The 24,238-nt window shown below is 46.1% G+C and overlaps 2 protein-coding genes across 2 annotated transcripts in view; one reads left to right on the top strand and one right to left on the bottom strand.

Annotated features, from left to right (window-relative positions):
- Nucleotides 1-13,518, top strand: part of tab2 (TGF-beta activated kinase 1 (MAP3K7) binding protein 2) — a 40,853-nt gene extending 27,335 nt beyond the window's left edge. The window contains 7 exon segments of the mRNA XM_036549577.1: nucleotides 186-350; nucleotides 352-1,873; nucleotides 5,441-5,601; nucleotides 7,070-7,163; nucleotides 8,398-8,493; nucleotides 10,213-10,314; nucleotides 12,151-13,518. Coding sequence (XP_036405470.1) covers nucleotides 186-350; nucleotides 352-1,873; nucleotides 5,441-5,601; nucleotides 7,070-7,163; nucleotides 8,398-8,493; nucleotides 10,213-10,314; nucleotides 12,151-12,290 — 2,280 coding nt within the window. The 3' untranslated portion in view covers nucleotides 12,291-13,518.
- A 1,515-nt stretch (nucleotides 13,519-15,033) lies between these two features.
- On the bottom strand, nucleotides 15,034-22,293 carry LOC118792488 (ribonuclease ZC3H12A-like). The gene is made up of 6 exons (XM_036550345.1): nucleotides 22,223-22,293; nucleotides 19,766-20,286; nucleotides 17,859-17,998; nucleotides 17,415-17,649; nucleotides 16,997-17,103; nucleotides 15,034-16,178 (listed from the first exon to the last, which is right to left on the bottom strand). The coding sequence occupies exons 2-6, from the start codon at nucleotides 20,080-20,082 to the stop codon at nucleotides 15,220-15,222; spliced, it is 1,758 nt and encodes a 585-aa protein (XP_036406238.1). The 5' UTR covers nucleotides 20,083-20,286; nucleotides 22,223-22,293; the 3' UTR covers nucleotides 15,034-15,219.
- Nucleotides 22,294-24,238: the final 1,945 nt, after the last annotated feature.

A 24,238-nucleotide genomic window follows, 5' to 3' on the forward strand; every position in this document is an offset into this window, starting at 1 on the left:
CGTACCATTGGCTACTGAATTATTTATGACTGGCCTACTTTTCAATGCTAGTGAAAGTAAGGCCAGGCTGGGATTCAGATCACATTTGAAAAGGTGGAAAACTGTTTAACACGAGGGTTTGTCATAATTTTTTATTGTGTATTTCCTGGGCAACTTTTCACCCAGTGTTTCACTTCCTCCTGCAGAACAACAACAATTTGGACGCCTGCTGCGAATACCTGTCTCAGGTGAGCACGGGCTACCTGTACGGCGAGGGAAACCTCAGCTTCTCGGACGACCCGGGCTTGTCCAGACTGCGCAATCACATGACCCAGCTGAATCTGGGCCTGCAGTCTCAGAATGTGCATGCGCCCCCCCCCGCGGGACGGCCTAAGGATGAACGGCAGCCGGACTCTGTCCCACAGCCTGAGCGACGGGCCCCTGCAGACGGGCCAACCCAACAGCGAGTTCTTCCCGGCGGAGCCTCAGTCGGCGCCCGCACAGGCGCCGCCCGGCCTCGGCGTCTTCGGCGCCACGGACACCGCCGCCCGCAAGCCGCAGCCACCCCAGCACCTGGGACTCTACCAGCTGGGCGGCAAGGGCCACTCCGCGGGGGGGCCTCACCAGGCCCCCCGCTTCAACCCCATCACCGTCACCCTGGCGCCCAACATCCAGACGGGCCGCAACACCCCCACCTCTTTGCACATACACGGCGGGCCCCAGCCCGGCCTCAACAGTCCACAGGGTAACTCTATCTACATCCGGCCTTACGTCACGCAGCCCGGTACGACCCGACAGGCCCAGCAGCAGCAGCAGCAGCAGCAGGCCGGCTGGGCCCAGTACAGCCCCACCTCCCAGCCCCCGCAGGTGTACCAGATCTCGTCCCACCCGTCGGCGCTGCCCGGGTCCTGGGCGCTCCCCTCCCAGCACAGCTCCTCCTCACATACCTCACCGCACCAGTCACAGGGCCACCAGACCTCGCACGTCTACATGCCCATCAGCTCGCCCACCAATCCGCAGGCGCCCTCCATCCTGCAGGCCCCGCCCGGGGGCGGGTCCTCCGCCGGCCCCGCCCCCGGCACGCCCGCCCCCTCCGCCTCCTTCAGCCAGTACAACATCCAGAACATCTCCACCGGCCCGCGCAAGAACCAGATCGAGATCAAGCTGGAGTCCCCCCAGCGGTGCAACTCCGGCACCACCGCCCTGCTGCGCTCGGGCGGCGGGCCCCGCCCCTCCTGCGCCTCTTCCTCCTGCCCCTCCTCCTCCTCCTCGGTGGGCGTGGCCTCCGCCTGCTCCACAGCGCCCCTGTGCATCGGCGGGCCCGGCCTGAGCCGCAGCCAGCCCACAGTTTACATCTCGGCCAGCCCGCCTTCCGCTGCTACCGCCTCCTCCTCCGACGACGCTGCCACGGCCCCCTCCGGCTCCCGCTCCCAGCCCAAGTTCTACATTTCCGCCAACGCCGCGGGGGACGACGGCGGCGGACGCAACCCCCCGACCGTCTACATCTCGGCCAACCCCCCGCTGCAGGGGCCCTCGGGCGCCCGTAACATGTCGGGCCAGGTGAGCATGGGCCCCGCCTACATCCACCACCATCCGCCCAAGTCCCGCGCCTCGGTGGGCGGCGGCGGCGCCGTCACCTCTCCCCGCGTGGTGGTCACCCAGCCCAATACCAAGTACACTTTCAAAATCACCGTGTCCCCCAACAAGCCGCCGGCTGTGTCCCCCGGCGTGGTGTCCCCCACCTTCGAGCCCACCAACCTCCTCAGCCTGCCCTCGGAGCACTTCGCCGAGCCTGACCCGCACCACCTCTCGGACCCGTTGTCGGCGCACAGGGACCGGCCCAGCGAGCCCCGCAGACCCAGCATGGGCTCCGATGACGCCGCCTACACGCAAGGTGAGCCCGGCCCGGCCCAGCTGTGGCTCATCAGGTCAACTGTGGGAGACAGTCAGAACCGCCTCAGAGCTCGGATGGATAGATCCGATTGATAGATTGATAGATCTACCAATGTTACCTCAGTTAATCTAAATATCTGGATCCTCCATTGTTATTACATTACATTACATTACAAGCATTAGCAGACGCTCTCATCCAGAGCGACTTATATAGCTTATTTTTTTAACATAGTACCCATTTATGCAGCTGGATATTTACTGAGGTAATTCTGGGTTTAGTACCTTGCCCAAAGGTACAACAGCAGTGGCCCAGCGGAGAATTGAACTGGCAAACTTTCAGTTATGAGTCCCACTCCTTATCACTATGCTACACTGCCACTCCAGTATCCCTAATACTACATCTTACCATTGGTCATTCCTGTCCAAATTGCTTATTTTTTCACATTCAGCCTATAGCTGCATCTGTTCATTGTAGCCAAGTTTGCTGCCCCTTTCAACCCGCAAGGCATTGTGGGTCGCAGTACATGTGCAGCCGCTATAGATGTGGGAAGGCCTCAGTATCCCATCAGGGGTTTTTGCTGTCAGCTTGCTGAAGGAGATCTCAGTTGATCTGAATACTTTGAAACAGGGTTAAATAGAAAAAGGCTCTTGCGATTGCGTATGGATCGACTTATGATTTGTGCATGTGATTAAGTTAGCCTTGTGGCACGTGGAAAGCATTTTGTCACAGATACGTATCTACACAGATATAATGAGAGACACGGTTATGAATGCGGTACGTACTTTAATATACACGCACAACATGTGGATGAAACATTTTCTCTTACTGTATAAAGGTGGAAGTATCTGTTGAGTAACAGGAGTGAAGCACCACATCACTTAAAAAGAAAGGATAGCAGTTTTTTCTACAGTGGCAGACTGGCAGTAGGATCCTTTAAGAGGCCTTCCTCCACCTCATTATGTGAGAATGAGGGATGGTATACTTTTTTTTTTTTTTTTTTTTAATCCACCGGTAGTAAATGATTTTTCCACTGCGTCTTGCCAAGAGGGAAACTGAACCAAGGAGTAATGTTTATGCCTGTTTTTAACTTAGATTTCCATAATGTTGACACTAATGCAGTCTCAGCCAAATTGTATATACTCATGCTCTCATTATGTCTTTCTTTTCCTCCATGCTGTGTCCGCTCTAATCCTTAAAGACGTGGGAGGGAAGACATTAAGCTAAATGTACATGGTTTTCGGAGGGGTGTGAGATTTGTCGACGAAGGTGTAAACACTTTGTAAGAATTTAGCAGACGTAGGGTGTCTGCTGCTACACCGCGCTGACAGCGGTCTGAGTCAAAGATGCATAAGCACGGTGCTTCCTTTTTAGGAATTCTGGGTGAATAATGTGTGACTGGCTGGTCCCACACCCCTAGCGCTGCAGTGACTACTGTGTGACACTTCCCCCCCCAGACCTTACTCCAGCGTTTTTTATTCTGTAGTTCCGTTTGATGGCTGTCCTGGGAAAACGCTTAGAGCTACGCTATGCAAGCTTCTTTGCCCGTGTTTTTTTCCCCAGTAAAACTCACTTTCTGTTTTTGTGTGCAAACTTCTGCTTGCACAGCCAAAACTGAGCAGGGGAAACTAACAGACACAAGCAAGTTTGTGAGATATATATATATATATATATATATATATATATATAATATATATATATACATAATTTTTTTTAAATCACATGGGAACAAGTTTGCTGCTACAGCCTGAACCTGGCTGTTGTACAGGTTTGGTAGGTAGCTAACAAGCTTTGTACAGTTTCATTTATGAATCTAGCTACAGGCGGGCAAATTCTTTGTTAGTTTGCAGGCTTAAATATTACTTTTATTTTCTCCACCTGGAAAAAGTACCTTCATGTTTTGCGCACCTCTCTCCCCTCACCGACTCCCAGTGAACGTGGCGAGCAGAAGTGAGCGAGTCCGCACTTTACGCAGTGCCACATGATGATGGAGGGATATAGTGTCATTCGGAGAGAGAGACTAAAAAACTCATAATAGTCATAATGCGGCCTTCATGACGGTGCTGACAGTATGCATGCCGTATGCATTGCTGTGTGTTACTTTCATTCAGACACCATTTCTTCAGACATTTTAAGTACAGACATGGGATATGATATTAGTCAGGTCAGTCAAAAAAAATCATATTTGTTTAAAATCACATTAAAGTCTAATTGAAGAGCACAGTTGAAAGTTGAAAGTATTTCGGCTGTGCTGTTCATCTGCACGTGAACACAAAGCTGAAAGTCGATTTTAACACTGCACATTTAAGAAAATCTGTCTTATAAATCTGGCTTTATTGCAAAAAGGCTACTGCTGTTGGTATAAAATATTTCATTTTTCTAAACTTCTAAACTCAAATGCTACTTGAAAACCAGATGACTTGCAAGGTGATTCAGATTAGTTTTAACATTGAAATACAGTCTGTATTGAAGTAGTTTGTTAAGATTTCTGTTTCATGTCAGATGCAGTAGATTCTGTTGGCTCCACAGTTCAGTGCTTGTGTATGTGAAAGGCTCATTCATGCAGTAAGATTCAGTACCATCTGTGGTAAATTTGGTTGAAAATGTTTTTTTTCTGTGCCTCTGTGGTTGAGTGGAACTCCTGTAAAATGCGTACCTTGGGCTATTAGAAGAACGGAATTCTGGGATATGTGACTGCAGTTTGACTGCATGTATAGTTGGTCAGAGGGAGCAATCGAGGGCAAGTAACAGTCCCTCGTTCTTGTTTGGGACACAAGTCAACCATGTGACTCAGAACCATTTTGAGTGGAAGTGCTCAGGGCAAGTCAGCAAAAATGTGGTTTGGGGCACAGCCATGTATTTCAGCATGTCTGCTGTTTCTCCTGCCTTTTTACCTGCAGCAGGAGACTTCTTCAGGCACTTAAGCACACAGTGATGACAGGTATATGCACTTCCTAGATTATAACCTGGCTTGCCTGGTCCACAGCCCACAAGCAAAACGAAATGGTGAATTAAAACGCTTGGAACAATCTACTGATGTTGAAAGTTTGCTGGTTCTCCAGCAATTGATAAGCAATGAGTAATATCAGATTTAACTTCTGAGTCAAACTGTTGAATGTAAGGACGTCTTGTTCAGTAGAAGATAAATGCTTTTGTGTGTAAATGACTAAATATATTGGTTATCACATTTTCAGTCCTCTCATTCCCGTATATGCTAAAATAGAGATTTATTTTAAGATCATTTCCTCTTCCAATTTAGGTTCACTGTAAACAGATTGCTTAGTTTCATAATTTAAAAAAAAAATTAGTTTCATAATTTTTTGAGAAAGCCCTCTGCATATCATCAGTGTGTATTTGATGTAATTTTTAGGGTGCGCCCTGGGAGCCAGCCAGAGGCAAGGGGAGGTAGAGGAACTGGGGTGGTCTGGTAAAGATGGGAGAGCGGAGGGGGGAGAGCTGAGCGGAGGAGACGCTGGGTGTGTGGAGCGGTGTTTGAGGTCACAGCATAGCCCTGAGGAGAGCGTGCTCAGTGTGTCTCTGTGTGGTCTGTCCCCCCCCCCCCCCCCGCAGCCCTGTTGATACACCAGAAGGCCCGCATGGAGAGACTGTGGCATGAGCTGGAACTGAAGAAAAAGAAGCTGGAAAAACTAAAAGAGGAGGTCAACGAGATGGAGAACGACCTCACCCGGAGACGACTACAGAGATCCAACTCCGTCTCCCAAATCCCCTCTGTAAGTGCCTCCCGCCTGCACTCTCTTTCCCTGCTCTTCCGCCGGTGGTGGGCCTGACCCTTCCTCAGCAGCAGCCAGGGCCTCATGGAGATGCATGCTCTGCATATTGAATGCCACCTGATTAACTTCTATTAAAAGCGAATGAATCCCTTTTGCCTTCTGTTCAGATGCAGAGTTTGATTATTCCTAATGAGCAGCTCTTTTGTAAACTGAGATCAAACCCCATGACACCTGTCACCAAAATGGCTGATGTTAGTTTTGAATGGTTAACTAACTCATAGTTAGAAACCTGCCATTGGTCTAAAACTTTTTCATATTTGTTGCTAATTTAGGCTGTTGTAGAACTGTGGTATGAAATCCTTTATTGTTGGTTTTAGACATTCAGGTGCTTTAGATTTGTGTTAATTTATTCCTGTATACAGTGGTAATTCTAAGTATGAACCTCTGTGGTGCAAAAATGCAAACTGCTTGTATAGTGGAAGCAGGTTGTGTTGATGGGCCTTCTGTCTGAGGAGGTTAAATAAACTCTGCCTTTGTCATTTCACATGACCCACAGGGCACATCAGAATCATCTGTTTTGATTGTTATGTATATATGATGTAGAGTTTGGTGTAAAAGTGTGTTTTTATTCAAACATGTCTAAAGCAGCATTACATAAATCTTTTATTTACTCATATATATATATATATATATTTAATAATCATTGAATCATAAATATGTAAATCGTTTTTTGAAAGTGTCCAGCAAAGTGTCCAACCGAGTTCACAAATGTGGAGCCGTACATTTCTTTTCCAAAAGGAAGCCGTGATTCTTGCGAGCGTAATGTTCTGAAATAACAGAAGCCTCCCCTCACATTATCTTAAATGAATGTCTTGTTTATATTGAGGCCGCAGCTGTGAGCCTGCTGAGGCCTCGCAGGCAGAGACCCTGCCGTGTCGGCTGCTTTCTGCAGCTGGCTTTCTGCACGGCGGGATGAAGTGTGTCCTTGCAGTGAAAGCGTGGTGTTCCTCTGCTGGGGCGGTCAGCGCTGTGCAGGCCCACGCTATGGGCACAGTGTGGGAGGAGACATCCACCATTACATTACATTATTGGCATTTAGCAGGCGCTCTCACTTACATTGGTTACAGTGTTATCTACTTACACAGCTGGATATTTACTGAGGCAACTGTAGGTTGAGGGTACAGCAGCAGTGCCCCAGTGGGGAATCGAACCAGCAACCTTTTGGTTACGAGTCCGGCTCCTTAACCACTAAGCTACACTGCCGCCCCATTCCACCACTGCACTGGAGTCGCCTGAGGGCCTGGAATGCTTCCTGACTTCTGTTGAATTTCAAGTTGCAGTGATGGTCACTTCGATTCCAGTGGTACTCTGATGAAACACTTCTGTAGAAATTCCCTTCCTCCACCTCCCCCCTTCCTCTCAGCTCCTGATGGTAACTTATGATCTTGTTTCATTTCTCTTTTATCAGATTGAGGAAATGAAGCAGCTGAGAAGCAAAAACAGGAGCCTGCAGATCGACATCGACTGCTTAACCAAAGAAATCGACCTCCTTCAAACACGAGGTACACAAGCTCCACTGCGGCTCTGTGGGGGTCAGCGTCACTGTAACCTGGACCTGTTCTGATGTCTGGAGAAAAGGGGTCCGCCATACATCACGATGCCTCAATGCAAGCATGAGTGCAGAACTGCTTACATGATTCTAACCAGCTTATTCAAGTCATGAATAGCAGAGGATTGATTGCTTATTGGGTCCCAAAGGCAGTAGTCCTGGACCCTTTTAAATGACTGGATATGCCAGTTTTACTTCATAGAATGTAAAAATTAGTTACCTGCCTTCCCGGCTTTTATCCAGAGGGTTAGTAAATGGTCTCTATGACCGAGGCAGGCCTGTGAGATCCCATCCCTGTTACATACAGAGAGAGTGCAGTAGGATGGCTGTAATCTGGCTCTGCCAGTAACGCCCCCCCCCCGGGCCCGCCGCTCACACGCCGCCAAGGTGCTGCCATTGTAATGTTAACAAGCAGTTGTTTCCTGAATTGCATCCTGTTGCTGGTTGGCAGCGGAGCGATTTACGGCTCCCATGGCACCTCTCCGCCCTCAGCATTACTGAGCGCGAGCGGGCCGGCCGCGTTCGGGGAAACGGCCAAACAGAACACCGGCCCAACGGGCCCGTGCAGGAAGGCCGCCCTGGAGAGACGTGTGAAAAATACATAGAGTACCAGTCAAGAGTTCGGACACACCTACTCATAGATGGGTGTTTCTTTTCCACCTTATAGAATAACAGTAAAGACATAAAAGACTTTGAAATAGCACAAATGAAATTATGCAGTGACCCAAAAAAAAACAAACAAATCCAATCAAAAATCATTGTGTTAAACAAATCAAAACTATCTTATATTTTTTTAAAGTAGCCAAAATTATTTTTTTAAAACATAAAACGTTTTTTTGGAAAGAAATTCATACATAGGCATAAACTGCGCTATTTATATTTGTTTACGAAACAAACTTCTAGAATTTAAGGAAACGTCATTGAATGCATGTTTCCCGTTATCTTATTCTTTTGACTGGTACTGTACATGTGGTGCTTTTTCCTGCTGTATGATGTCTCTGAACAGTGACATTTGTAATGTATTATGCAGTTTGTCATTTCCTATGAATTTGACCCCATATCCTCTTAGCTGTGTTTTAGAGGCTGATTGTGAGGCCTAGCTCATTTGTCGTTGCCGATGATTGTGTGCACTTGTTCCAGCCGTGTGTAGAGCATGTTGTGTAATCAGTTGTTTTAATTTGTTCCAGGACCAAACTTTAATCCCAGTGCAATTCATAATTTCTATGACAACATTGGATTCCTAGGTCCTGTCCCACCCAAACCTAAAGGTACTTTAACTGTTGGTAAGTCTTAAAAAGTTTCATGTTCGTGCCTGGACAGCCTTTTCCCTCCCTCATCCTCAGTCACTGTGTGCTCTGCATCACCTGTATGTGCTAGGACCAAAGTAGAAAATGCAAAAGTAGAAAAAAAGGGTGTAGATCAGTTTTCCTTGAAGACGGACAGGCATATCGACATGTGATTGTCAAAGCAGTTGAAGTCTGTGAATATGTGCGCACCACATTTTCGTTGTTAATCAGGGAAAATTCTGTTTTTCCATTTCCTTGCAGTTCACATTTCCCTTTTTCGCTTTCAGTTGTTGTCCTCATGTGTTGATTTAACCACCTTCCCACATCTACTAATCTACAAGGAAACACAACAATGTGTGTCATGAGCTCGCAGTGAGTCGTTTTCTCGCTGGCAAATTGAAGAGAAGTGTGAGAAAAACAGCAGCTGAAGGGCTCTCGCTGGTCTGTTTCGAGCGCAGAAGCTCAGCAGGGCTGCTTTAGGAGGCGGAGGTGCCATCTCAGGAATGGCTGGCCACTTCCTCTCACTGCCGCAAGCCTGTCAGCCGCTCGGAAAATGAAAGTCACTCGCGTTCTAGTGTGCATGTTTCTCCTGAAAAAACGCCGTGGTTGCACCAGGACTGAGAAGGTTACTCACCCAGCATGCAGACTGGGTGTCTGTTAATTAATCCATGCTTCCAGGGTAGTGTAGCAAGATGTCACTATGCACACCTCTTCCCCCTTAATCTATTGGTTGAAACAATTTAAGGCTGCTCGGTGCGTTGCAGTGGGTTCTGTGCAACGAATTATGTGGCCGTAAAAGCTTGATTCCATTTTGAAATGACCAGCTGTTATCAAAAATGGAAAATCAATTTCAAAAGGTCAGCTACACAGCACATATACACAATTTCCAAATTGTTAATGTTAGCTGGCTAGTGGCACTAAAAAAACTGTGTACCACAAAACTGAAATGAATAATGAAAATGAATAAATATGAATAATGTTTATGAGTGAATAAATATATTTATGTATGAATAAATATGAATAATGTAATATAAATTAATAAAACAAACACACAGCTAAACAGGAACTGTCAGAATCAGACAGCGAGTTACAGCTGTAAACCCAGACAAAAGCAAGAGGTGGAGGATCTAACAGAATGTGCAGATACTCCAGTGCAACCAACTTTAATCTTCTGTTTTATCAGTGAATACGAAAAAATGTAAACAAATTTTTTTATGATAGATTGACAGCTCAGTTATATACATTTCCTTAAATGTGATGGTAAAAATGTAGATGAATTAACTGCTGACCAACAAAAGACGTGAAGAGCTGAACAGCTAAAGAGAAAAGTGTAGACAACTGGCTCACAGGCCAGCTGGCCAGCTAATCAGCTCACTAATTGAGATGAGACGATGAGATGATGCCTCCAATTTGTAAACAGTGGGGGGCAGATGTACTAACACTGAGTGCTGGTGTTACAGTATTTAACTTGTTTATAAAACCCACATTTCAAACTTAGAAAAAGCAAACCAGCCTGATGTAATTATATGTAATATAATAAGGATAACGCAGTAGTCTGTTTCAGGTGTTTCCAATCACTCCAAGGCTTTCCATCTTTCATGAGTTTGGATCTTTCATGAGTTTGCCTCTGTCCTGCTGCTCATCCCTGTGCTGTCGTCTCTTCTTCCACCTCCATCCCGCCTGTCGCACCTCCGTCTTCCGCTGCAAACCCATCAGGGCCAGAGTGCAGGGGGTCAGTAGACAGGAGAGGAAGGAAAATTAATGTGAGCTCCAGGTTAAAGATGGACCCCTCCACTCCCCCTGCTGCTCTCCCTTTGGGTTGGTAGTTCTGTCCTTATCTGTCTCTCTCCTCCGTCTCTGTCTCTGTCTTCGGTCTGTCCTCTGTCCGAGAACGCGGCACACCCTTTTTGAACGATCTGTTTCCAGTCTGTGGTTTTGTGCGCGCTGTTCAACCCTCCCCCTCTGATAGAAGGGCATGTAGCTCGCTGTGCTCTTTCTTTTATGAGGTCTGATTAATGCACAATGGTTTGCCATTTAGAAAGTCCAGCTTCACATGTCTATCATTTGTCATGATTTGCTGTTATGCTTTGCTCTGGTAATTAAATTCCCCAAAAGCTGCACATGAATATAGAGTTAGATGAATGTTACTATTCATATTAACACAATGGTCAATTTCATGAGCAGGCAGATTCTTCCAAGTGGTTAGAAATGTCAGAGATCCCTCCACTTTTTGTCATTACAAGCATGACAAGTCATTTTCCCATTTAGCAAGCTTGTTTTTGTTTTCCATCTTCATTTTATGCTTTTGATTTATTTAATTTACACTGATGACAATTTATATTCTTTTGGATCTAATGTGTGTAGAATGAACATTTTATCTGGTGTCCCAGGCTGTTAGTTTATAGATGTTTATGGTGAAACTTAAAATGTAAGAAAGAAGAGGAAGAATTGTAGATTAAAAACACACAAGCTACATTATGCTGTCTTAGTTTTTATACATTAGAAGGATTGGGGTGGTCTTGTGCTGGGAACGAAGCACAGGACCTGGGATCTGGCATTCCGGGGACTAAAGTGAAATCTGAGTAGGTGTGTTTTATAATCTGAAGAGAAGTGCCTATACAGCACTGGCAGTAGCAGTTACCTCATTCCACCTCTAGGGGGCAGACAGTGAGTGGGGGGAAAAAAAGGTGAGTTTCATATGTGGGCTTGTGGAGAGGATGCCCATAGATCTATAGCAGAAATGTGGTGCTGGGTATAAAGTCTGATGTAGTGTAGCAGGTAGACATGCTCTTCATTACTCAAGGCTGTCGGCGGCGTCTTGAATTTAACAAACTGTGGTTGGAATCTATTCAGGAGAGTCAAAAGGACAGGTGAGACAAGGGCATATGCTGATAGATTGAAGCCCAGGCTGCAGAAGCGTTCTGAGTGAGTTGCCTGGTGGCACAGACAGTGAGGGGAGAGTCAGCACAACGTGGCAGTTGAAGTACGATGGCACAAAGCCTTGCACTAAGAGTGGGAGGTGTGGGCAGTGAGAAAAGGAAGGCTTCCCATGTTTTGGGAAAGGTTAATAAACCCTGTTCCCTGTACAGCGGAGTATCACTGACACTAGAAGTATCACTGACGTTGTGTGCCGTGTCGGAGGGAAACTGTAGAACTATCCAGAGATTTTGAGAAGTCTTTGAAAGGTGCGGGTGTTGCCAGTAAGCGCGTTACGTCAGTCTTGGCGAGAATGAGTTTGATGAGATGGATTGAAATGTGGAGATCTGTATCAAACGTGCCGATATGCTCAGGCAGACGGAGAGCAAGCATCACCAGCGTAAGCCACAGGAAACGGTGCGTTACAGGCAGCTGATTGGTGCTTTTGAGTGTAGTTGTGTGATCTGCTGTTGCGCCAGTCGCCGCACCACCGATTCCCTTATGAATCAAAGTTGAAAGAAGTGATGCATATCTGCTACTGCCCTTCAGATGAAACACAGGAAAAGGAAGCCGGCATGTGATCGCGAGCGTGTGTGTGTGTTTGCGTGCGCGTGCGTGCGTGTGTGTGCCTGTGCGTGCGTATATGTGTGTGTGTGTGTGTGTGTGTGTGTGAAAGCAAGAGTGTGCCGCCGCCGCTGCCTGTAACCGCCTCGTTGTCGTTTCCCTCTCCCCCGGCAGACTCGAGTTCGAAGAACCCAAAGACTGTAGGGGAGGTGGAGGAGGACGAGGGGGCGCAGTGGAGCTGCACGGCCTGCACCTTCCTCAACCACCCCGCCCTCAACCGCTGTGAACAGTGCGAGTTCCCTCGACACTTCTGAGCCACAGGGCGCTCCAAAAATAAACGCTTCTCTTTTTTTACCTACCACAATCCAAATCTAGATTAGGAAAGGGGATTTTTTTCTTTTCCTGCAGTAAAATATGGACAGGGTTTTTAAATTCTTGTTTTTTGTTGTTTTGTTTTTTTTTTTTTTCCAAGATTTTATAATATCTTTTTTTGGGGTAGATTGCTGTCCATTGAAGGCCTGACTGGATAGTGTTTACAGGTTGTGTTACTTAAGAAACCAGCAGAGCTGATAATACCTCGCCTTGGAGTCGGGCGCCAGCGCGGGGCCGGCGGTGCCTCGAGGGGCCTCGCTTCGTCCGTACGCAGTATTATCAGAGAGCTGCCCTTCAGCGTGACGGCTGCCGGGGGTGTCCTCGCGCCTCTGCCCCGCTCTCCTGTGAAGCCAGGGGTGGAGAGACGGGGGAGAAGAAAAGAAAGAAAAGAGGGAGAAAAAAAACCCAGCCGTGACAAACGCGTCTGAAGAGAAAAACCAACAGACAGACTACTCTGACTGACTATCTGGTTGCTGTTTCCAGAGGATGATGGAGAGGGAAAATCAAGCAGTGTTACTGCCAGCAGAACTTGCCTTTCCTTCCTCTCCGTCACCTGTCCCCCTCCAGCCCATCTTTTCAAACCACAATAATAAAAGAAAAAAGAACGAGAAATAAACTGCATGCTTTGTATGTACAGAATACAGTGGAAAATTACCCCCCAGCTTCTTACTGTACATAGTTGTAGAATGTGCTTTAAATGCTTATTTCCTCGCACTATGAATCACTTGTATTTCCTGTGAGTATAGCGTAGTCGACTTGATAAACTTTTTTTTGTTGTTGTTTTTGTTTTTCTTGTAAGCAAATAAGCACGGTGTCCCTTTTAAGCTTTTTACTTGATATCTGTGAGAAGTGAAGCCTTACGTAAAGGATGAGCAGTAATATGAATATGAATCTATGCACACACAAAGCTTTGTTTTTTTTCCCCCCCCGCTCGGTCTGTTCATCGCACCTGTAAAAATGCTGTGCCATCTGCAGCCGCAGCCACGTGGAAAGACGGGAGTTTTCCCTCGAGATGCCAGAGGTCTTCGGACTGGCAAAAAGCCCGTTAGCGAACGACAAACTGCCATCTTATCTGACAACTGGAATGTAGGTGTAATGTTTGGGGATTTTTAAACTTCCACGTTGAGAGACGCGTGCCTTTTTATGATGCATTATTGTTTTTTTTTTTTTTTTTTTGCGTAATCTGCAAAGGGTCGAGCTTGGAGGACTTGGCGTCATGGCGTCCGCTCTTGGCTCGGCGGAAGAAGACCATTCCGAAGGGCCTTCGTTAAACAGAAACTTTACCATGCAGCATAAATTCAGTCAGATTTTTACCAAAGGAAATCAGGAATCTGAAAGACCATTTGGAACACCAGATATTTCACTATGTGCCTTATTTCTTTCTGCCTTTAAATGTTAAGAATATTGTGTTTCTCGTCGAACAGGAACGAGACGAAGAGGACAATGACACATTATTTTTTTTTTAAATTTGCAATCCCTCATAAGTTTTGAAGTGTCCCATGAAGCTTTGATCTGAATAACAGTTTGATGAGGATGATTTGAACGTTTACCATTTTATTGATTTTTTTTTTCCTGTATTTTGGAATAGCCGTTTTTTCAGAGATTTGTGAAGTTTGTCACGCGTTGTGATATGCTGCCGCACATTTTTGTTTTAGAATAATTGTAATTTGTATAAATTATCTATGCAGTTGCAAGTCAAAATGTCTTTAAAAAAAACCTAAAGGCTTAAAATCATGGGACATCAATTTGAAAGGCTTACTCCCAGTTGTATCTCTGAAGCACTTACAAAATTCTTTTCACATTAAAAAACACAGAAAACCCAGAAGAAACCCAGCTTTCAGCTTCATCTGCAGCTCTGTGTGAAGATTGAGTCGGTTCATACTTTTTTGTTAATTAAAAAAAAAACTAATTTGGATATCTAAAGTTGTTTTTTGATTTTAGTTGGGGGAAAACTTTGTAACAGATAAGTTATTTGTAAAAATAAAAAATCTATTCTGAAATTTTGCTTTTTAATACATTTTCTTCCCTCCCTTTTTCATAAACCGGTTGCTCTATACATCAGGGAAATTTTTGGTGGAAGAATCAACAGGTGACATTTCTTACATTTTCCCTTCATCCAGCAGGGGGCAGCAAAACACTGACCATCTTTAATAATGGAAAAACTCAAATTTGATAAATGGTCATTTGGGAACTTTTATCTTGAACATCTGGGTGTTTTCATGCAAATTACAGTATATTACACATGGTTGGATACTGCAAGATTATGTATGTGGGGGGGAAGGGGTCTTAAAAATACTACAAACAAATGAGCAATATTGGAATGGTTGTTTAAATTAGGACCAACACACTTTATAGCGAGTTAGTTTTTTTTTATTACAGTTAAGGAAGTGGTTGATATGACAGGGTAACTGTCAATACAGTTCACATCCTGTACAGACACTTATCAAATGTCATCTTACATCCACTCATATCAGTGATTAATACAAAATGATTTCAGATATAAAACAGTCCTCATTTGAGGCTACACAGTAAAACAACACATGCTGCTTTAAGAATTTAGATTTTATTTTATTTTTTTATTTTTATCTCAGACTTTGCTAAATTCAACGGACAACCTGCTGCTCGCTCTCCAGGAGTGACAGCAGGGACCTTTACATTCACCCCTCTGAGTCAGAGGCTCTGAAATGCAGGCCGTTTCAGCATGCTTGGCTGACACACTGAAATACTCAGCCATCACTACCTGAGGTAATATTGCACCGCACTACGAAATTTGCCAAAAAGCACTCTATCGTCTGCTACATTCTAATAGCGGGTCTCCCTCTGCGGGGCCGGGGAGACCGGCGATAATGCTGAAAGGGGGGCTCGACTAAGCTAGAAGCGTATGTGGTTGGTTCTGTGCTTGTGGATGAGCGAGACCAGCTCGCCTGTGTCCAGCGTGTGCGGGTACAGCCCCATGACGTGGTCGACGGTGGCCTGGGGGAAGATGGTGCAGAGCTGGGTTCTGACGGAACCTCTCCGCTCTCCCAGCAAGCCCGCGGCCCCGCTAGCGATCCCCCCCACCATGGGCTGCCTCTGCCCCCAGCCCAGGCCGTAAATGTCCGCGTCCGGCTGGAGGCGCTGGCGGAAGCAGGGCTCGTCGCCATCGTACGCCGTGGCTCTGTAGGTACTGTGCTCGCGGTGGCGCTGGCAGCGGCAGTGCGCCTCCTGGAGGCTGGAGGCCGAACAGTCCGAGTGCTGGAGGGGCTCGCAGCTGCTCAGCCGGTGAGAGCCGAACCCGCTCCCGCCTGACCGCGGCGGGTAGCGGCAGCGAGAGGCAGGCAGGAAGTAGTCGATGCCGCCACCGCTGCTGCCGTTGCACTGGCCGGAGAGCGCCGCCCCGCTGCTGTAGGGGTACGAAGGCCCCTGCATGTGTCCCGCGTCCTGGATGCTCAGCCGGGACACGGAGGCCTCCAGCGACCCGAAAGCCTCGTCGACCTCAGTGCTCAGGCAGGTGGGGGATTTCCGCAGGTGGGTCGGGCTCCCCGTTTCTCTGGGGCTGTCGAGCCCGGGGGAGAACCTCCTGGGGGTGTCGTCCTGCTGAGGGGGGGCAGTTGTGGGAGGGAGGGAGCCGTACGAGGCGCTGCTCTGTCTCTGCTCGCCGAACGGCGCCACGGTGATGAGTATCCGGGGAGGGCTGCCGTGGGCGGGGGAACGGGACCGCGCCTCGGCCAGCTGGTCCCGGCCGGACGCCAGCTTGTTCTTGGCGCGGAGCTCGTCGGCGACAGACAGCTGAGACTGGCTGCGCTCTGGGTGGTAGAATTTGCACTTTACCCCGTAGGTGCACTTCTTTCCTGGAAGGAATGAGGTGGGCGTTACTTGCACGCTTTCAAGTCACGGTTCACAGATTCAGCCCGTGTCGCTTAAAATCGGCTGCCGATCACACCGTGTGCTCTCTCCCTCTCACTGTAAACACACTTAGCATGGCAAACAAATTAGGTCGAGTCTCTTGTCTGCTGTTCCCTAGTTACACGGTAGTTTGTTGTGTAGGCCCTATGTACTCCTTTCACAGAGGTAATTACAGGCCTAACACTGGCCCTGAAGTCCCCATTATGCTCCCTGTTGGAGAACAGAGAGGATTTGAAGGCGAGTGGCTGGCTGTAGCCTTGGCGTGGAGCCCTGCTTTCAGTGTGAAGTTAAGACTGACAAGCAACTAAATTAGGTTAAATTTTCATCCCTCCTTCCTATTAGAAACTACAGATTCAATTCAGGTCTTCCAGCCTGGGTGAGTGCAACAGGCAGCCCTCCAAATGAGTACTGACAAAAATCTGACATGTAGCTGTGACATTTGATTTAGAATTTAATTTGGAACACCCAGCATCTTCATCATTACAACACTGTGTCATTTAACGCCAGTTAAAATGTCTGTCACTGTTGTTCATTGCAGTTAACGTGAACTGTAACAGGGCAAAAACTGAGCATGAACCCCTGCCTGAATCGTAACCCTTTGACAGTTCAAGACAATTATTATAAGGCAGTAGAAGCATTTGTAAATGACTGGCAGTTACATTATATAACATGAAATGTGATTTCTGGGTGTGTGCTGTAGGTGTTCGATGATCTGGGTTTTACAGTCATTCAGGACTCTGATGTTTCCCTCAAAGGAGCTCACCATAGGGGCAGTGTTGGCGTTTGTGTGCAGGGATCTTGGGGTTTTTTCTCAGGAAGTTGTCTATTGTCGGGCCGTTCCTTCCCAGTGGATCATCAGGAGGCATAAACCTGGAAGAAGGATATATACATTTATTTTTTAATGAGGAAAGCATTAAGGGGGAACTGGAGAAAAGGAGTCTTTATGTTCTGGTTGGTTATATGTTGGTTTTTTTAAGTGCTCTAACAGTGCGGTGGAATCCATGAATGTTTTACAACTATAACTTACTTGGCAAAGTCCACTTTGCCTGATCACTAATATAATTACAGGTCGATCACGTGGTACAGAAAACAGCAAGTTTTATTCATTAACAGTAGTTTGCTGTTTGGACCATTCTAGACGCTGCATGTCAGGTCTTGCTTGGCTGTCTGGCAGGACCTACTTGTCATTGGCGAAGGTGTACATCAGCAGCCGTTCCTCAATGAACTTCTTCCACTGCGGTTTCTCGTTTTGCAGGTCACGGTAATTGTCGTTGGAGACGATGATGCCGTCAGACTCGTAGGCCAGCTTGACGATGTAGCGGTCGTCGTAGCAAACCACCCTCTTCCCTTTGACACAACGCGAAGGGGTGAACACCAGGATCTTCCTCTCCTCCAGCTCGTTGAGAATGTGTTGGTCTGAGTGAATGCAAAGCATGCAAAGGTCAGTGCGTTGTTTTCATGTCTCAGTTTTCTAAAAATAGTATCTGATGCAGCTCATAAACACAGTGTCATAGTCATATCGTCAGTTACAATGGAAAAAAAAACCGCACGCTGCAAAGTGTTGTTTTGAGTTTCGGGTTTCACAGCGCCCTCTAGTGGCGGACAGGCGGCGCAACATGCCTTACCTGTAATGGGGGCCTCAGGTCGCGGCTGCTCCTTCCTCCACAGGGGCACGAACACCGTTATGTCGCGGTGGCCCCTTTCCCAAAACCATCTCACCGCCAGCTGCAGCCCGCGGCACGAAAACACCTGCTTGTTACCGTGGCTGCAATGATAAAAACGACCATAACAAAAGGTCAGCCCCCTCTTTAAGGTTTTCGATACGGCCAAATCCTGAAGTACAACACTGTCTTTTGGCACAGACGTATGGACACACAGCATAACAACAACAACAATAATAATAATAATAATAATAATAATAATAATAATAGGTACTGCTAATAGTAGTAGTTGTTGTAGTAGTACATAATCTACGGAATTCAAGAAGTAACAGAAAAGGCGGATCCCTTGTGAATATGTGCATTCTTGTGACGTATTCATGGGGATTTCAAAACCTTAGCGAGAGATATCTAAGTGTGCATCCCACTGCTATCTGCCTGTTAATGACATAATTATTTGCGTTGAGACAGACCTCCTGCTGCGACGTGTGAGAGGGAACTGAAGCTGGTTATTTTTCCGGGACGTTATTTTAGACGGGCCCAGCCCTCGTGATGGCCCCGCACGTTCCCCGTCATCTGCGGCCTGGTGAGAGTTTTATTTGCCTACAAGCAGCTGTAAGCCGATGGCCGGGGTTTTCCCTCTTTGCTCAACAAAGTCCAACAGGAAGTAACAGACTGCTTGACAAGCAACTGACGATTGCAGATAGCAGCGTCTGGTGGCCGTGTGGAGCATGGGGTGCAAGAAAACGACGCCAACCCAACCGTGCGTAATGTCAAAAGCATTGACTGTTTGACGGATTTCTTTCCTCACGCGTGGACGTAGCGCAGAATCAAGAGTCAGGTCACACAGTTGCAGTTTAGCGTCTAGTGACGTCTAAGCAAAACGTTTATTAGTGCAGCCAAACCACAGCTGAGATTTTTTTTTTCGTCCAGGGTTAGAGATTGCAGGCATTAAATATGGTTCTTGTTCTTGATAATTAATCTTTCTTGACAAACACCAGAATTATGAGAAATTGAACTTCTGTTTTACCCTTTTTTCAGTTTCATGTTCGTCACTTAATTTGAATGTTCCACCACGCTGACTTGTTTGCAGCGTTTTTGAACTTGTGCGCTGACCAAGTATGAAAATCGAAAATAATGTGAAAAACACGTCTTGCTTGTCAGCACCCACAAGGCGCAGCAGCAAGGTGAGTAGCTGTACCCCGAGGCTTGGTTGCAGTAGCTGTACCGGGATGGTCGGGGTGCTGTTTGATTCCGAATGGGGAGAAAGAGCGTTCTACCTAGCGGGTCCCTTAGTTACAAACGTGTTCACGTATACATTGCGTCTACCCAACCGTCACCAGCCAGTTAAAACACAAAGTGCCCAGATAAAAAAGAAAACCCCCATACAGTTTTTCCACATCTTGTTGCAATGAAGTGGATGTTTCAGAGATCTGCGGTTGTTTTGCTTGAGGACACGTTTACAGGTGATTGAAAAACTTGCTCCTGGCGGAGTGAGTAATTAAAGCAGGCAGTGCTCGAGTAGGAAGAACGGCTAAACCACTCAGGGGTGGAATTCCCTTTCTATTCATAGGCTTTCCTCACACACTTTTCCAGATTTACCTGTCCAACGAAGACTTATTTAACCTCCTAAAAACAAGAGTACAATAGCTTGTTTTCCTCTACAAAGAAGCAGTAGTCTTGTTGTTATCTTATGGGGTCATTTTAATTATTATTATAATTATTATTATTATGCTGTCATTATAATTATTGAGACAGGCATAATTATCTTATGCCTGCCTGAAATGACCAATGAATGTGCGTGCTGCATGTTATCTGCCTCTGTGAATTATCTGAGGCTTAGTCTCTGTGCACACCTGTGCCTGAACACTCACCTCATGGCCACGTTACTCCCGTCGATCACGATGGGTCTGAACCCCCCGCCGGGATCCTTTTCCTCCTCCTGGAGGGTGGGGCTGGGTTTGGGAGGCTGCGGGGGGCTGCACCCCCGGGGGACCAGCTGGAGCTGGGGGCTGGAGCGGCCCGGTCGGGGGTTCAGCGGTGACCCGCCGCCGCGGCAGGTCTTGATCAGCTCCTCCAGGATGTCGTTGGTCTGGGCGTCGTAGCGAAGGCTCTCCAGCACCCGCACGATGTCCTCATGGGAGTACCCCAGCTTGAGGAAGCGCTCCAGGTTGCTCTGCTGTCGGTCCATGCTGCCGTCGCGTCTGAGCGTCTCCGCGGTCGTCAGTGCAGCAGCGGTAGCGGCGCCTCGGTCCTCTCTCAGGGCTCTGTCAGAGGGGAACCCGCCCCGACGCTCTTTTCTATCCCGGCCGCGGAGAGTTTCCGCAGTGACGGCCGCAGTTTTGGAAAAGTTGACAGGTGCTCAGAGGGCAGAGGGTGAGGCATCCTCTAAGCACTGTAAACACAGGAAGCCCCGACGCTGGTGTCACAAGGGGTTTTCAGACACTTTGAATGCGGTTTTTGCGCTCGGCGATACGATCTGCACATTTCTCCTTCTACAATTCTGCAGCTTGAAGACTCCGCGCAAACACGCACGCGTGCAAGACTGGCGCACGTCACCACTGTAAAGCCCCTGCCTCAGACCTCTCAGTGGAAACTTAAGGGTCCAGATACTACCCCTCTGTAGCTTACTGGATTGTTCTGCCGCTGATGTCATTGATGTCTGGAATCACAACTAATAAACATCAGAAAGAATAAATATAACACTGAGATAGAGAATTTCCCTTCCACAGTGCATGTAATCTGTGATGTGCTGTGCATTTGTGTGATCAAAGGGTCCCATTCTCAAAGGTTAGTTTAGTGGATTTCTTGATGCCAGGAATCACCCTGACTGGGCCACCTTATCGCTTGGGGAGAGGGGCCTGGAAAACCCCCCCTCAAGAAATCCGATCATGCTAAAGAGGTTAAATTAAACCCACTGTCATGTGTCATGCCGCCCCTTAACTATCACCTGACCCTCCCACCCTTCCCCCTCCCACACTCACACCTTCTCACCCCCCCATGGAGAGGTGGTCTATTCTGAACACTCAATTCCTCTAAAAATAGAGGTGTCCTGTGTTACACACACACACATATTGACTGTAGCTTGACAGCTTTTTTCACAGTTGACAGGTGACATGCCTGTTATTCTTTCCAGTGGTTTCCTCTGCTTGACTTTCTTTGTTCTATATCTAACATATACTGTATCAACTCATATGACCTAATGAAAAATGCAGTCCACCCACTGTGTACCTTAATGTAACCCATCTCACCTTTCATCCTTATGCCACACATCTGAAGGATTCAGTTTACCATCCAAATTATGTTAAATTTAATAGAGTTTATCTCATGCTTTTAAGAAAAAATAAATGCATCATCTGTTTCTGAACGTGAACAGCAGAAAACAGCACAGCGGTATAGCTGCATTTTTATAACTTCATGTCAGTACTAAATACCTGTCCAGTATGCGACAGAGAAAGACATTGCATTACATTACATTACATGCATTTAGCAGATGCTCTTATCCAGAGCAACTTCCAGCACAATAGAACAGAAGTGCATCCATTCAATTTAAATGAACAACAGTGTCAGACCAGGCTCACAACACTCCCAGACCCGTGAGTGTGAGCATAACATTATTCAAGCCCTATCACAAGTTTACATGTGCACTGACAAAAGCCAAGTAGGTCTGTACTACTATACAACATTCCCTAGAACACAAATTATAATACATTGTAATACTACACATAAAATTAACAAATAGAGGCACAAAAAAGTCAAATCAAGAGCATTTGCGACTGATAGATCTTAAATTTGCTAGAGAATAAAGACATATTCCGCATATGGAAACAGCGGCCAAGGTTGACTCCACAACGCACTGCACTACTAGTGAAGCATATAGAACAGTCTTATTTTTTCCACAGGGGCCCAAACACGTCTGCTCATGCTCAGTCTAGAAGCCTCCTTAAAGCTGGGCATATCCTTGGGGTCTGTGGTACTGTCAGACAGGAGAGCTACTTTTCCTTTCCTGATCCTCTGCATGTGTTTGTCCTTGTTTTCCTGACCCCAAATGAATTGTTTCTAACTGATACTAGCTGCTCTGATTTTTGAAAATCACCCCAATACACACGCACACACACGCACACACATACATGCTATTTTCTTCATACATAAACAAAAATCCATTTAAGAATTGAGTAATATGCCCGAAATAATGAGGATGAAGGAAAACTATAACAAAATTCAGCATAGAGTAAATAGCAGTTAAAACTGGTCAACATCATTATCTTCTGCAAGAAAAAGAGACATGCTTAATCAAGGTAGTTTATACTGAAGAGAAAAGTGTTTCTTACCAGTTAGTTATTGGAATTCAGGAGCATTATCCTGCTGGATAAGACTTCTCTTTCTGTGTGAAGCACTTTTGTCACTTTGAAAGCCTGACTTGTGTGTTCTCTTAGTCATATGAGGAAGTAAACCAAGCATTTATTCAGACCATGAAGGCCATGCAGGAAGCCAAATTGTTTCTCATGTACTCATCGGACTTCCTTATTCAAACCCTCATGGAGGCTTTTTTAGAAAGGCTTTTTCAGGCTCCAGGTATTTTTTTCTTCCTGGCTCCTTTCTTCCTTGTGTGACATTGCTAGAGGCCTTGCTGAGGCTCATTGCCGTCAGAAACTATGCCCCTGTGGACTATAGTAAGCCTCTAAAGGTTGTGCTTTGTCTTTTGTCCTCTTTTTTGAATAAATGTTATTTAAATAGACAACTACAAGCAAATCAAATAAGATCAAATAAAAAGTCACAGTTATTGAATTATATTTGTTGTCACACATGCTTATGTGTTATATTAAGTTACTTATGAGATTTTCAGATGTGACATAAACTAACCTTTTGAAAAATAGTACAAGTCTGTAATTTGTGGCATCACTCTTTTTGTGGTTGGCACTTTCTCTCTCTCCTGCATTCAGGAGTGATATCTTGGGATATTTTTCCCAGAACTTACACATCCTTTAACTGTAACACCAGACAAAGGTCCTTTGTCTCTGTGCAGAGTTTTAGTGCTTTTTAATTCTTTTTTTTAGCCATTCATAGTTAGGTAATATACCGCTTCATCTTGTGAATTTTGACTTAGAACAGAGATATGAATGGCATATGTACTGTACTTACAGAAATGACTCAATCAAACAATTGATATACAGTAGATCTCTTGTGAGTAGAACTAGGCCGCTGCTTCTGAAAAGTGCTAGGTTAGAATCCGAGTGTATCCGTTCTGTGCCATATGTTATGTAACACATACGTGGTATATGATATAGACCTTTCTCCTCCTTTGTGGTGATCTGGTGCTTCCCCATTTCTCAGTCAGTAAAACAACACACCAGGCCCTGTTGAAAACAAGATACTCACTGCATCTGCGCTTGAGAAATAGAATGCCTTTGATTTCTGCAGTTAATTCAAGATATGGTTCTAAAAATGTACATCTGACGTAATCTGGGTGTCATTATACCTGTAGGAAAACGGCACGGCGATATCTGCTATATAATTTTTATTTTAAAAAAGCAACAGGCAGTGACATTACACCACTGACTGAATTAACTTCAGCTTTTCAGCTAACTGAACTTTGTTCTGTTTGTCTGCCACAGTTGTGTATGTCACATGACTTCTACGGCAGATGACTGGATGCTGCACCACCTCTTCAGCCCCCTCCTTCCTAAACCTTTGACTCCACAGGGTGGTTTGGCAATCACAATGCGGCATGGTAGGTAACATAATACATCCTACTGTGCAGTTGATTTACATGTGTGCAGTGGTGCAACAAAACATCATAAATGCCATCTGGTTTATTCAAAAGAGGTGGTGGCGTCTGATTACTCTGCCCTTCATTGGTGTCTGGTTCACCTCTGGTACCTTCTGATCTACCCCAACAACCACAGGCGCCGGAAAATTTGCCTTTACTACCATTAAAGCGTTAGTAATTCAAACGGATGCACAAAAACCGTTGTAAGATATTCCATATATTCATAATATTTTTTCAGCTGACCTATTATAGATAATACTAATGATGCCCTTGTGCAACTGCCACAAAGACACTGCATCTACATTTCAAATGGAAACTTGACCTTTTGTTCCTCTGATGAATTTCATTCACCCTGAGGGGCAGTGAGACACCGGCGGTGACTAAAATCTTTTCCAAGCTGAATGTGTTCCTGTGTTGATTTGTCTTGGTTTGGGTCATTGCTGAATGATGCTTTGCAGGAGTAAGTACTTTCAAACAGTAGCAGTTGATACAATGCATGTTTCCCCAAATCTAGGTATTCCTTCTGGGGGAAAAAAAACAGAATTGTCATAGTGTAGAACCATCAAACTTGTCCTGG

The sequence above is a fragment of the Megalops cyprinoides genome, chromosome 17 (assembly GCF_013368585.1).
Source record: "Megalops cyprinoides isolate fMegCyp1 chromosome 17, fMegCyp1.pri, whole genome shotgun sequence".
Taxonomy (NCBI): Eukaryota; Metazoa; Chordata; class Actinopteri; order Elopiformes; family Megalopidae; genus Megalops; species Megalops cyprinoides.